The sequence below is a fragment of the Aythya ferina genome (genome assembly GCF_964211825.1).
Source record: "Aythya ferina genome assembly, chromosome: 15".
Taxonomy (NCBI): Eukaryota; Metazoa; Chordata; class Aves; order Anseriformes; family Anatidae; genus Aythya; species Aythya ferina.
The window spans coordinates 8,064,471-8,078,950 of NC_140314.1; the positions used below are offsets into that span (position 1 = coordinate 8,064,471).

At 39.9% G+C, this 14,480-nt stretch overlaps 2 protein-coding genes across 11 annotated transcripts in view; one reads left to right on the forward strand and one right to left on the reverse strand.

Annotated features, from left to right (window-relative positions):
• Nucleotides 1–164: 164 nt before the first annotated feature.
• LDAF1 (lipid droplet assembly factor 1) lies at nucleotides 165–6,969 on the reverse strand (the record flags this gene model as incomplete). 3 transcript variants are annotated; one of them, XM_084536723.1, is made up of 6 exons in its annotated part: nucleotides 165–1,047; nucleotides 2,296–2,434; nucleotides 3,278–3,446; nucleotides 5,334–5,468; nucleotides 5,819–5,872; nucleotides 6,241–6,572. In XM_084536723.1, 6 exons carry the CDS (start codon nucleotides 6,430–6,432, stop codon nucleotides 954–956), a joined length of 783 nt encoding a protein of 260 aa, XP_084392849.1. In that variant the 3' UTR covers nucleotides 165–953. The 3 variants fall into 3 exon arrangements, with proteins under 3 accessions (XP_084392849.1, XP_084392851.1, XP_084392850.1); XM_084536725.1 differs by lacking the exon at nucleotides 6,241–6,572 and adding an exon at nucleotides 5,980–6,024; XM_084536724.1 differs by lacking the exons at nucleotides 5,819–5,872; nucleotides 6,241–6,572 and adding an exon at nucleotides 6,761–6,969 and having other exon boundaries at nucleotides 5,334–5,472.
• Nucleotides 6,350–14,480, forward strand: part of DNAH3 (dynein axonemal heavy chain 3) — a 66,437-nt gene continuing 58,306 nt past the window's right edge. For 3 of the 8 annotated variants that reach the window (XR_014698171.1, XM_084536632.1, XM_084536638.1), the window contains exons 1-6: nucleotides 6,350–6,416; nucleotides 8,120–8,283; nucleotides 10,194–10,315; nucleotides 10,879–10,980; nucleotides 12,573–12,798; nucleotides 13,752–13,821. Coding sequence is in view for 7 of the 8 variants with exons in the window: in XM_084536632.1 (XP_084392758.1) it covers nucleotides 10,283–10,315; nucleotides 10,879–10,980; nucleotides 12,573–12,798; nucleotides 13,752–13,821 (431 nt within the window). In the remaining variant the exon portion in view is untranslated. Of the gene's footprint in view, nucleotides 6,417–6,558; nucleotides 6,692–6,883; nucleotides 7,037–8,119; nucleotides 8,284–9,630; nucleotides 9,737–10,193; nucleotides 10,316–10,878; nucleotides 10,981–12,572; nucleotides 12,799–13,751; nucleotides 13,822–14,480 lie in introns of those variants that run through there. The other 5 variants (XM_084536635.1, XM_084536634.1, XM_084536633.1 and 2 more) reach the window with 5 other exon arrangements.

Sequence of the window (14,480 nt, forward strand, 5' to 3'; positions counted from 1 at the left end):
TGTTTTTTTTCCTCCTGCCACTTGAATATTGTCATCACCTAGAAATTAAAAAAATAAGTCTGAGATAAAACTTGGAAGTATCTGAGAAAAGTGTTACCTACCTAGTAGGTTTTAGCTTGAAAGGAAAACTTTTACCATAAATAGAATACCATAAGACAACTTGGTTAAACAAACAACACTTTATTAAACTAATATAGTTAGACACTTTCTTAATGCTTAAAAATATTATAGCATTTGCAAAAATGGGTAAAGTTTAAATAAAGTACAAGGTTACAAATGAGAAGCAAAAAAAGGCAATTTAAATACGCAAAATAATATAACAAAATGCAAGACCAAATTGCATACCATTGATGTGACAAGGCAATGAGAACAAGGAAAACACTCCTTCATAAAAATGCAACATTTGAAGGTATATAAAAGCTTATACCACGAGTTAAGGTATGTTGTAACTCAATTTTCCTCTTAAAATATAAAGCATCAGCATGGCATGCTCACAGTATTTTAACAAAGGCTGTTAAGGCTTAAAAATGTTTTTCAACATTCAAAAACATTTGATGTTCTGAGCTTTGTCACTTATGTATCAAAATGGCCCATGGCTGCATACAAATTTCAAAAGATAGTACATCTAAAACTCCAGTAACAAATGGGAAGTCAAATACCCACCTACCCCTTTCACCTAATTGTCACCAACTTACTATTGGCTGTTATTATTACATCCCTTTACCAAATCCTTTGGAACATCTCATCATGCACATAGACTTAATATTACAATGCACTTCTTAATAGGTATTCTTACTATTAGTTTTACAGTGACAGTATAAGATGCATATTCTTTTTTTTCCACTTCCCATAAGGAGTGCACAGAGGTTGAACGCTCACCAGGTAAACAATTACATTGCAAAGGTCAGAATAGTACACTTAAGTGCATATGAAGGAAATGGGGAGAATTCCACTTATTCGTTCTTTCCTTTGTTGGCAGAAAGGTCCGTGACAGAAGGATTCTTCTGTGAAAAACTTCCATTAGCTTCTTGCTTTCTTATCTCACCTCTGTATACAAGAGAAAAGAACAGTTTTACAGCCTGTTCTTTCATAAGATTATTGTCTTTTAACTTTAGCCTAAAAGCTGAGCAACATGAGACAGACCTATCTGAGACTTCTGCAACATTCACTGCTGGTCTACCAGAGTTCTCTCAAAAGGCACAGGAACATGGAAAGAGCAATCTTCCAGATGCTGTCTGTGTTACATCAAGGTTGTATGACTGGTTTGTAGGTTGGACTGTGTATTAACATATGCTATAGAAAAGAGAAGTCTTTTCTGGAGATAGTTGGCAATGTTATGGACCTGGCAGCATGCCCTGGAGGAGTGGTAAGTGGTTCTCCTGGAGGAGAACAAAGTCAAACACACGGGGACTTGCACCATGGTCTTGCCTTATTGAAGGCATCATGGGCTCCACAGGCAGTTCTGTGTGGCCTTGAGAAGTGTGTGGGAAGCACTGCTGTGATGGAGCAAACTTAGGAAATCTAGGACAGAGCAGCTATAATTTTTCTTGCCCTTCCCTATGCTTAGGAATTATTGTCATTAATTCCCTTGTAGATGCTTAAGTGAGCAATAGATGGCACTCCAGCATAATCTGCTATTGCCTCTTACCTTTAGCCACATGCTTAGTAAAAGCATGGCTAAGGCAATGCTGACTAAAGCCGGCCACCAAGCCTCAACTTCTGGGAGCACAAGGAGACATGACTGGCAATCAGCACACGTACAGCACCCAGCAAAGCGTGTCATTTCTGTTATAGCCACACGCTTGCTTTTAACTACCCATCTACTTATCCTAAGGCTACAAGTAATTTTGGTCTATCATTCTATGAATGCAGGTAAGCTGAGATAGCTGGGTACTACATCATATGGAAAGAACTTTGTGGCATACCTGAGCAAAAGCTTCATCCTCTAGGCAAGCTTCAAAGCGTGTTTTAATGACGTTTAAAGCATTATTTATTCTGAGAAAAAATTGTACTTTATTGTTTGATGCTACAATTATATTGTGTTAGCACATGCACATTTAAAGACTTACTTCCTTTTACTGGAGAGGCTACGTATTAAATCTCATCAAAATATATATTGATAACCAGCCATTTATGTTGAATATTAAATCAACAACATAGCCAAAGGTGCTCTAGCATTCAAGAAGCATTCATTAAACAAATCAAGTGGCTAACTGTTAAAGTAAATGAAGTAACCAAAGTAATAGTGCAGTTGTAATCTGAAGTCAGACAATGGATCAAGACATTAATTATTACCTTGAAGCATACCAGTAGTTGACCAGAGTTGAAAGAATGATGTAACAAACACTCAGTACTCCAGAAACTCCAAGTGAAAGGGCACCCAGGCCACACAGCACGCAAAGGAGGGCTATGCCACCTATGGATATTACAACACCTAATAAAAGAAAATCAAGGTTGTTATTTAAACAAGTTTATATTTAAGTAAATTAGAAGAGCACACATTCTACCACAATCCCAAATTCAAACCATTCACAAAATGGTCTACTATTATCAGCCACTTGATGGATAGACTGAGGCTCTTAGCTATTATAATAGGAAATCCCCAGACAGCACTCTGAAAGAGAACCACTGTTTCTAAGATTATTTATGTGAAGGGGAAGGAAGGTCTGCCGAAATCAGACCAAAATGTTTTCTCAAGCTCTGCCTGCACCAATCCCAATGATCTGGAGTGATTATATATCTCTATATACTGCACACTTTGTTAATATCTTATGCTATGCTAAAGCCTGTCCTACACCTCCAAGTAGCCCATGAAGAACTTTCACTTTGGAGGTGAAGGGGCAAAGAAATTGTCGGTGTCATACTTTGCCAGAGATACACAGAATATCTAGAAGAAATCATACTTCAGAAAGTTTTAATGCCTGGCATATAATATAATACCACATAAAAACAAAACAAAACAAAAAAACAAAACAAAACACACACACACACAAAAACAAAAACACTGCAAAATTGTCTTCTGTAAAAGACCATATACTAGAGCTATGCATGGTCAAGATAACTGGTTTAGCTATATCCAGGTGGTTGAGATTAGACAGGGAAATAGGATTTCCCCTGTATAAACTACAGTTAATCAGATTAATCTTGTATTAAGAGTTTCACTACTGCTAATCTTCAAACACACGAACTGGTAATTCCAAAAGGAAGAAGAGAAAAAGGAAAAGTTGTCATGTCTTAAAAGGGAAAATGTAAAGAAATGCATACTTGCATACAGTACCTTCCATGACTATCACACCGATACAAGCCATTATGGCTGTCGTAACAATAAAAATCAGGAAAAATGCAACAGGAATAGCAGACACTGCAACAAACATCAGGAGTGATAAGGCAATAAAAGGGTGGTCATCTAAATATAGGCCAACACGAGAGTTCATAAATGCAACAACCTGTGGACAAAAGAAAAATATTTCATATTTTGATTTTATCTCATCACAGGTAACTTTAAAAGGTCATAGCTACTTTAGTGAAAAATATGTGTAGCATCTTTTTCTAAGTCTGCAGCTTGAATAGAGGGCAACCATTGCCTCTAAATTTCACAGGGATAAGGACCTATTGCAAATATAGGTAAGTGCATAGCAAATACACTCCTAACAAGGGCTGACATGTTTCTCTTGGACTTCCCAGTTCCGTTCTTGCACAAATTTAAAAAAATGTTACTAAAACAAAAAAACAAATCACGGGTTAGCAGCACAGATTTCAGTAGGATCTGAAGAGCTATGATTTTGATCTAGACAGTAGAGGCTTGTCTGGATCACAAAGTTGTTAGAAATATAATTATAATCATAGAATCATAGAATATCCTGAGTTGGAAGGGACCCTTAAGGATCATCAAGTCCAACTCTTGACACCGCACAGGTCTACCCAAAAGTTCAGACCATGTGACTAAGTGCACAGTCCAATCTCTTCTTAAATTCAGACAGGCTCGGTGCAGTGACCACTTCCCTGGGGAGCCTGTTCCAGTGTGCAACCACCCTCTCTGTGAAGAACCCCCTCCTGATGTCAAGCCTAAATTTCCCCTGCCTCAGCTTAACCCTGTTCCCGCGGGTCCTGTCACTGATGTTAATGGAGAAAAGGTTTCCTGCCTCTCAACAACCCCTTACAAGGAAGTTGTAGACTGTGATGAGGTCTCCCCTCAGCCTCCTCTTCTCCAGGCTGAACAGGCCCAGTGACCTCAGCCGTTCTTCGTACGTCTTCCCCTCCAGGCCTTTCACCAACTTTGTAGCCCTCCTCTGGACACTCTCCAACAGTTTCATGTCCTTTTTATACTGTGGTGCCCAGAACTGCACACAGTACTCGAGGTGAGGCCGCACCAGTGCAGTGTAGAGCAGGACAATCACCTCCCTTGACCTACTAGCGATGCCGTGCTTGATGCACCCCAGGACACGGTTGGCCCTCCTGGCTGCCAGGGCACACTGCTGGCTCATATTCAACTTGCTGTCTACCACGACCCCCAGATCCCTCTCTTCTAGGCTGCTCTCCAGCGTCTCATTGCCCAGTCTGTACGTGCAGCCAGGGTTTCCCCGTCCCAGGTGCAGGACCCGGCACTTGCTCTTATTGAACTTCATGCGGTTGGTGATCGCCCAGCTCTCCAACCTGTCCAGATCCCTCTGCAAGGCCTTTACGCCCTCATTCGAGTCCACAACTCCTCCAAGTTTGGTGTCATCAGCAAACTTGCTCAAAATACCTTCTATTCCTACATCCAGATCGTTTATAAAAATATTGAAAAGTACCGGCCCTAAAATGGAGCCTTGAGGGACCCCACTGGTGACCACCCGCCAGCCTGACGCAGCCCCATTTACCATAACCCTTTGGGCCCTGCCCGTTAGCCAATTGCTCACCCAATATAATATAATTATAATGTTACAAGCAGAAAAAAAAATCTTTTTGTAGAAGCTGTTACACCTATACACTACAATTTTACTGTAGAAGAGACATTTCTCTTCCTCTAGGGAAATATGTATACTAGATTATTTTATAGTAGCATGACCATTTCACTACAATGCCACTATTCTGTCTCAAACGGTTATGACAGTAAATCAGAGAAATGCAGAACAGATGTCCCTTTTTGTTAATTATGGAAGGTGTGGGAAGCCGGCCCTTCTTGTAGGCTCCTCAGTGTTCACTTTAAAACAGGGAGTGCCAATATTCTCCATAAAACCAAAGTTTTGAAATTGCATTTAAATAAATTGGGGTGTGATAGTCCAAGAATTACAAAAGGAGTATATTATAAATTATTTTATAAAATGTTTTATAAAATTTTAATTCAGACCCACATTTGAGTTGCTGTGGATGGACTCCACCACAGAGTGCCATTGCTTCTGCAGCTCTTGCATTTCTTTAGACATGTTGTACTCCCCAGTGACAGTTGTGAATCTTCTGAACAACCACTTCTTACTCAGCCATCCAACCTTCCTTAAAAGTAAGGTAAAATTAGTAACAGGCTCATGCAGATGGTTCCAGAAAACAAATTTTTCTCTTGCAAAAACAGCGAATGTAGATTTCAGACATTAAGGTCATCCATAGAGTTTAAAATGTCACTTTTACAAAAGTAAACCTAGTGCAGGGTGCTCCTCCCTGAAAATGCTTCTGAAACTCCCAAACTCTGAGACAAATATGGAGATAAAAGATAATTCTCACCTTCTTCCTTTACAACATTGACCCTGTATTTAACCACGAGGGTACTGAATCACCAGTAAAAAGTCAATTCTATCTGTATAGACAATTATTACTACTAGTGCTGATAACTTCTAATACTTACTTGAACGAGAGCTGTTTGTGTGAGTAGCCTGGTATTTAGAATTGAAACCACACCCTGTAGAGTTTCAAAACTCAGCATGTAAAGGCAAAATATTTTCAAACACTGACCACAGTTATGACAATTTTAACGCAACATCACATCAAAAGTCTTTTTGTTCCCACCTCTGAAATCTGGTACCTCTCTGAATCCATTGTTAGGGAAACCATTATCAGTGGAAGATTAAGAGACGTGTTTTCCTTATTTTAAATCTAAATATTCATCGTGTCAAAATTACGTATTTATATATATGCTATATATACATATGTATACACACTGTGTTTTTGTACTTTTGTAATATATATTGCACACACATATATTATTTAATACTAAATTAGACTGTTTTATAGATGGTCCTTCCTTCTGTTTACACAGGATTTTAATACCAAATCGCTTCGTCCCTCGTTCCCAGTGCAGCTCAGCACAGACGCCCGCAGGTGCGCGCCACCCGAGCCCCCCAGGCTCACGAATTTCAGCCGGCGCCGCCCAGCTGCGGGGCCGAGACAGTTGCTGCCCCTTGCACACCACCATCCCCGGCCTCCTCTCGGGCTTTGAAGCCGGGGTGAGCGAAGACCCATCGCGCCTCGCCCGGCTCCTCACAGCGCCGAGCCCCGCCGCCGCTCCTCGCCGCCCTCAAAACGGGGCCCGGGGCGAACGCAGGCTGCGGCGGGGCCAGGCCCAAGCCGCCGCCACCCGCGGCTCCGGGGCACAGCGCGGGGCCTCCCCGCCGGGCTCCGCTCCTCGGCACGGAGACACCGGGCGGGGGCGGAGGCCGTTGCCCGGCCGAGCCGGGGCGGTGGGGTCTAGGCTGCCCGCGGCCGCAGCCCCGGAGGCCGGGTGGGTCGGAGCGGGGCGGCGCCGCTCCCTGCCCGCCCTCCGCCGAGCCGGAGATGGCCTCCCCCTCACCTGAGGCGGCTGCCCGCTGGGCCGCAGCCCCCCTCGGCCCTAAGCCCGGGCCCGGCCTGCCGGGGCTGAGGGAACCGCTGCTGCCGCCGCCTCCGCCGCTGTCTCCTCCCCGCGGGGGCCGGCGGAGCGGCGGGCAGGGCCGGAGGCTGGAGGGGGGCCAGGGCTTCCCCCTCGTGTGGCACAGGCACCATAGAGGATTTCAGCGAGGAAAGGGTTGGACAGGCTTCCGCACACCGCCCGGGGGTTTGGGGGAATTAATTTGCTTTTTATTTCCTGGTTTGTGCACTTTGGTGTCCCCTCAAGTTGCCCTTCGCGGTCGGTCCCAGCATCCTGCCTCAGCAACGCGGGGCTGGGCATCCCCAGGGTTTCTGGGTGGGGTTTGCCCTTAGGACACAACTTGTATCCTTGAGGGTGTTTTTTTTTTTTTTTTTTTCCTGTGCTGGAATTAAGGACAGAAAATGAGCATATCAGCGATGGCCACACAATTCTTCCCTCAGAGATGTGTGGTGCTCAGGGGCTTGCTCAGCCCTCGGGGTGCCACAGGCCAGGCCAGGAGATGCACGGTGACTGCCTTGCCTCTGAGCTACAACTCATGACGTGATGTACCAGAAATGCACGCGTGTTTATATTATAGAGAGAAAATCATCCACAGCTAGAGGGCTTTCTGCTGTTGGAGGCTATGAAGGCAGTCTTGGGTGAATTGTGGCTGCACAGCCACAATTGGCTCCACAATGTAGTGGAGCTGCAGGCGTGAAACGCTTTGGTTGGCATAATCAACATGTTGTCGAAAGAAGCTGTCCTGCCTTCTTCTCTGTTTCTAGTTGCTTGTTCCCACATTTCCACCTAGTCCTGCTGCCTCCTTGGGTGTGTGGGTGGCCACCTGGCAAACCTGTTTGGGGAGGTGTGCCACGTGAGAAACTATTGCTTAGAAAATCTGCTGGGTTTTCAGAAAGATCTGTGCCCCATATGGTATCCCAGCACTTGTACTGGGATTAGGAAGGGCTCGGTTAGGTGTGCTGCACTACCGTTTGCACTGGCTGCTTTCCAGGGCCGTTATAATGGTGTTACATGCAAGCCTGAAGCTTCAGTGATTTCCCAGGCTTTTGCTACATAGAATTCTTAACACTGCAAATTACAGTCAGAAATTACCAAAAGTTCGTGTTTCTCCTGACTGCTTTAATGACTAGTTTTTGTTGGTGCCAAAATAGGAGTATTGTAAAACTGAGCATTAAAAAATTCATGATTATTTTTTAAAGGCAATTAAATAAATTGAATATTTAATTTGGAGCATGCTGGTATTATAAGGCAAAGATTACTTTCATAAAGTATGATTTATTTATTTATTTTTTAACCTATCAGACTGTCCAGGGTTGGTGTCTTTGAGGTGCTGGTTTCATTGAGCTCTACAGATACAAGGATCTGTGCAGACAGATGAAGTAAAGGAGAGATTTGCAGGTTAATGAACTTGGACCATGGGCTCTGAAGAGCACAACGCAAGATACTACAAGAAAAGGGTGGTGAAGGCAAGTTTATTTTGCATGAACTATTAGTGTTTATATCTGATATTATTAAAGTGCATAGTATATTGGTATACCCAGTAGACTAGCATATGTAAAATTGAATTTCAATTTGTTGATTTTATATAAATATATATATTTTTAAAGTGAACGTAGGGAAAAACTAACTGGTAGTATCATAGTGTCACATAATCCATTGATAATGGCACTATAAAATGTAATGGCTCCACTGAGTTTGGAAGTATATTGGAGACTTTAAATTTCTGGCTGTTTTAAAAACATGACATAGCTGCAGTTTTGGAGGTAGTCTTGTACATTTTAGTAATTCATTTTCCTGCTATGTGTAACTGCATAATCTCTTTCCACATAAAATAGCTGTTTTTAATGCTTCCCAAACAGCACAAGTAATTTATTTAACTTTAAAGGGCATGCATAAAAAACCATCTGAGTTGTACACAGAGAAACTGTAGTTATCACAACTGTTGCTTAATTGAGATTGTCTTCTTGCCAGCATCATCTTGAATTAGCAAGAAGATATTCGTGTTGCAAAACAGCCAAATACTGCTGCCAAATACATGGGAAACAATGCTGCTGTACCAGGATAACATCCATTCTTACTGTTTACGTAAAAGAAAAAATTATGTAATAATTTTTTTAATATAATAAATATAATAATTATATAAATATGTGTTAAATTATATAATAAATATAATAAAATAATAAATTTATATAAGAAAAATTTAGGATGAAAAACACCATCCAAAGACATTGATGAAGAGTTTAAGTTAAAATGGAAGGTTTGCCATGTTGGGCAGAATGTGTATAAGGCCTCTCTGGAGGGTCAGTGTAAGGAGACTGCACTAGATTTTATGTTGGATTGTAAGTTCCCATTTGTAAAGAAATTTAAAGGAGGACACTTTCTCTCAGCACATAGTGACAATGGTGACTGGAAGGCAAATGCAAACAGATCCAGAAGACCAGGGAGTACAAGTATCCCAATGTCTTTGGGTCTCTGGGGAGTTTGATTCTGAATGGTTTAAAAAAATAGTGGTGATGTTTAGATTCAAGATTTTGAATCTTTATTTTTTTTTCCCCAGTTCTCATTAAAAGTCACATTTATACTACCTTTCTTGTTCTGGGATCTCCTTTGCTGTGTACAGTGTTTTCATACAAATAGCAGAGTATCTAAGATGTTTTAGTAGCTTTTGGAGGTAAGATGAACCAGTTCTACTCCTCATCGGTTCCGGAACTGAGTCTCTGTGACCACAGCTTGGTGCAGCACAGCGCTGAAAGGAGCTGTTTTCTCAGCTCTGGGAAGACAGGGAGGAAATTCCTGTCTCCTAGCACCAGCTATGCTGTAACTGGGGCAACGAAGCCGAGGACTGAGAGGAAGAGAAAGCGTCGGAGAAGTTCACCTAGCTAGAACAGGCAGAGTAACGGGTTACTAGGGCGTCTGCAGGTAGTTTTCCCTCTGACCCAGCTTGCTCATGGACTCTGTGGTTGTTTAGGGCATGTGGGCCATATCGCTCTTTCTCTCCTCCCATTCCTTTTGACATGTTTATTTCTCATGGCAGTTAATGTATGGGTAAATCTGCTGTAAAGCACTACTGAGGACTCAGAGTCCCTGGTGCCTTAGAAGAGAGCAGGCTGTGGGGAGGAATGAAACTGGAGAACATGGAGAGGGTAGGGTGAAAAAATCATGCTTGACAGATATCTGGAGAGAGTAAGAAAGTGAAAAGTGAGCCTGAACAGGGAAAGAGAGAAAGTGTGTGGTCTGGAGGGGAAGAAAGCCTAGTGTTGTAAGCTAGCAAGAAGAGAGCTAGGGGAGAGTTTTTTCTTCTTAGCAGAAGAGATAGGAAGCTGATTGTTTTCGTACCTTTTGTAGTACCTGAAATAGTTCTCTAATTCTTTTTCAGTGTGAGTAACTACCAGGATACTTATTTTGAGTGGGAGGACCAAAATCTTCTAAGCAAACAAAAAACAGGTTGATGAAAGACAAGGCAAAATGAAGCCAAAACAGAGACCCATGGTCCCAGGGGTAAGTTCTTTCCACTAGAACTGTGAAAGATTGATATATCTTTTTCAAATTGGCCATTACCAGTGGCTTATGGTTTCACATTAAGAAGGACTTTATTTGAAGACACTCGTTCTTGTTCAATATTTTTGGGGCCTTAGCCTTTATAATAATAGCCTTTTTATTAATAATCCCGTTGCTCAAGTGTTTAAGAAGCATTAACTCTTTGAATGGTTAGGTAGCATAAAAATCAAGAGTTGGCGTTAGAATGTACAATGGTTTTCTTCGTAACTCTTATACCTTTATGAATGAAGAAGTCTACCAATAAACTGCACAGTTTATTCTGTAAAGGTACCCAAAAGCCCAATCCTTTAGTCATTAATCAAGGGCAATTCATGCTATCTTTATTGAAGCATGCCTGGCAGTTATAATGATTTCTGTGTGTCTCTGTGAGACGGGATTATTAATAAAAGTTGTCCTATTTCATTTTCAGTGAAAACTGAAAGTCCCTATTCTTTTTGAATGAACGTTTTTCAAAGCAATATAATTCATAAATGCCTTTGAAAGTGTTTTTCATATCTCTCTAGTCACAAAATGATTCAGTGTATAACATGAGCCATCCAAAACAGTTACCAGAGTTACCACCCATACCTGCTTCTTCTTCAGCTACACCTTCAGATTTGTATCAGGTATGTGCGCTCTCCCCTTTTGCCAGGATAAACGTTAAATTGCATCTGCTAGAGTGACTTTAGGCATTATATACTACTAGGCCTTAGGAATTGAAGATGGGAAAACCTAATTAAATTACTCTTGTTAAGTACTAAGGAGATCACTGAGTATTTTATTAGAGCTGCTCTTATTTTAAAAAAGTGTTGTTGCAATTTACATTATTTGGAGATTAAACTGTGGCAATTTAAATGTTTGTTACATTATAGTTCATTATTATTTGCTGTTGCATTTTGGCTTTAAAATATTTTTCATCCAAACAAATTTTGATTTTTTTTCCTTTTTTTTTTTTTTTCCCAACATAAATATTTTATGGCAGAGCACAAAACAACTGAATTAGAATGCTGTTCCAAAAACAGCTGAGAGCTTGGCAGGTGCAGCACTGATCTGAATGAACAACTTGTACAGATGACACAAATAAAAATTACATATGCCAGGACTTAATGGGAAGAAGAAGAGAGGGCTGGCATTCCTTATCATACATGCCTCCCAGTTGCTCATTTGGCTCATTTGTGTCACTACTTCAGTTTCTCTGAGATTTCTTTTCTTAGTAAGATACTGTTTGTGAAGAAATTGTGCTGGAAAATGTCTTATGTTGGTCTTTATTTGAGATTAAGAAACTTTAACTGAAAATGTATGTTTTTTAAAAGTGGAAAATTACTTAATGAAATGTTGCATAAAAATCTTTTATTGTCATGAAAAATTCAATTAAACTTTCTGGGGAAATGTCAAGGTTTAAATACAACACAAGCTGATTTAGCCACTGAAATTTTTGTCACATAAGCAGGCTCTGCATGTAGTACAGATGTAATTACACCTGTATTACATCGGTTGTACACAACCCGATGTAATACAGAAGCTAAATATGAATTTAAAATAAGAGCTTTAGGCACCATGATGTGAATTACATTCATTATTCTATCTTACATGCATTTTCTCTCTTAGGGTATCTTCATTAAAAAAACATACTTTTCTATCCCACATCCCTTATGCCTGTGAGCTTCTCTTCATTAAAGTTTAGATCTCAGGGCTGATAAAGAGCCAATCGATAGATACTAATTCACCTGAGAAGAAACATGGAATGAGTAGACAGAAGAAATATATTACAAATTGACGTGGGAGAGAGAGAAAGATGAGAGAAGAATTTGCTAATTTGTATTATTGTTCAACTGTTACAAGCATCGAGTGTAGATGTATGATTAACAAAGGCTTGAGGAATAACAAGTTTTCTAAATTTAACCAAATGTATGGTGAAGAAAAGAAGCAAGAGGGACATGTGGGGAAGTAGTGAGTACCAGATAACGTACTAACGCTTTCCTCTGTTTTATTAAAAAAAAAAAAAAAAAAAAAAAAAAAAAAAGCATGAGTACTCCCACAAAAGACATAAATTCTTTCTTAGATGTATGTGGAGCATTGGGGTCTAAAGAAATTGGTGGTCAAATGACTTTGACTCAGACTTGTATATTTAATCTTTATGGTGATATTTTTAGCTCTGTGAAGACCTAAAAACATTGTGCTATGTACAACTATGGCTTCTTTGTTTCTCCCATTGCAGTTTGTCCTTAAAAGACGATGTTATCCTCGTTTGATGCAACAAGCATCATGGACTTTGGCAGCTCCATTCAAAGAACAGAGTCACTACCGAAGCCCAAGTGACTCCATAGCTAATAATTATACTCCTACTGCACGGGATTTAAAACTGAAGAATCTTCACAAGTTAACATCCTCATCAATGACAAGGACATCACTGGGTTCAGCAGAGTGGAAAGCTGCCTCACTGTGTATCCACATTTGAACATGTTCATAGGTTTAGCCTTACTTGTTCTGTACATAACTTGTTTATTAAAGCATCATCTAGCAAAATCACTCTTCCCTAATAAATTCTTCCAAGTGTATTACCTGACAGTCAATATAGACAAATTGCCAAAAGCGTGCATTCATTTTAGTAAAGGTAAAGCCTAATAAATTTGTTAGATTCATCCTCCCAAATAATCACACACAATTATTAGGAGGGAATTGTTTGCAAAGCAGAAGGCGAACAAGATGCAAGCTCTGATTGAAGTTAGAAGTAAAAATTGGTACCAGCAGCAAAATATGGAAACACATTCAACATGTACACCTCTAATGTTCATATTCATGAGCCTTGCATAACATAATAAAACAGGAGACAGGCATCAAAATATTCCTGTGAGGATCAACTCCAAGTAACATTACTTAATACACTTCTTATGTCTAAACCACGCAGTAGAAGTTTGTGTTAGCAAAATGTGGACGCACATGTAAGTCTTATGAATCTTATTCATAAGTCTTATTTAAGTCTGTATTATGCTGTTGATTTGATATGACATTGTGATATAATGCAGATAAGGATATCAACAGCTGTAATACTCTTGCTATTTAAGTGGGCAGAAAACATGGTTTGTTCAGAGAGATATGTAAGCACTGAAGTCAGAAGTGTGAGCTGAATGCTTTCCTGAACCTAGTTTTTAGTTTCAGACTCAGCAAGATTCTTTAACATGTGGTTTTAATGTCTTGCTAAATCCTTAGTCAGAACTAAGGATTTCTTTGTGATATTGCATTTGTCTGGCATTTCATTACCTGATGGAATTGATTTAGTGTTTTTTGTTGTTGTTGCTGTTGTTTGTTTGTTTGTTTGTTTTTGTTTTACCGATCTAAAATAATAACTTATTTGAAAAATATTCCTTTATGTGACTTTCTTAACTGGCACTTAAAGCTTCAAAAGATTTTGTGCCTTCCAGGAAGAGACTCAAACTTGCACAGAGAAGTCAATGTGATTCTGCTAGGTAATGTTCTATAATAGTATAAAGATACAAAATATTACAGTAATTCTAGCTATTTGATTTGTGCTTTAATTTTTCTTTTGACTTGGATGCTATGTTCAGCATCATTACTAAAATTTCATTGTGTTCTAAATGAGTAGCTTTCACTGCTTCTTTGTGGCAGGGCAAATTTCAGTCTTAGGCATGCTAACAAGGTCTTCCTTTTACAATGATTGATTTGAGAACCCAGAGTTTAGTTAATGGAGATGCAACTCAGTTGTTCTGTGAGTGTTTAAATGCTCTGTAATGCTGCTGGGGTTTTGCGAAATTGGTCACTCTTCTATCATGAGTGTGTGTGTATATATGTGTATATATATATATATACACATATATATATATATATTTTTTTGCTTGTATTCATCTGTAAAATAGGGAGAGAAATAGTCACCTCTGGAAGTGCTATGACAGTAACTATCTTGTTCCATGTTAAGATAATATGGTGATCTGTACCATTAAGATGACAAAATGGAAACTTAAATTCTTTTCAACTATGGATGGGATTATGTGGAATAAATCAAGTATGGAGTGACAGTTTGTTGGCTGATTGTTGCATATCCTGAGGAGTGTAGACAAAAGATTTATAGAAAATAGCATATAACCTGAGAGTGAAATCTGCAGTACAA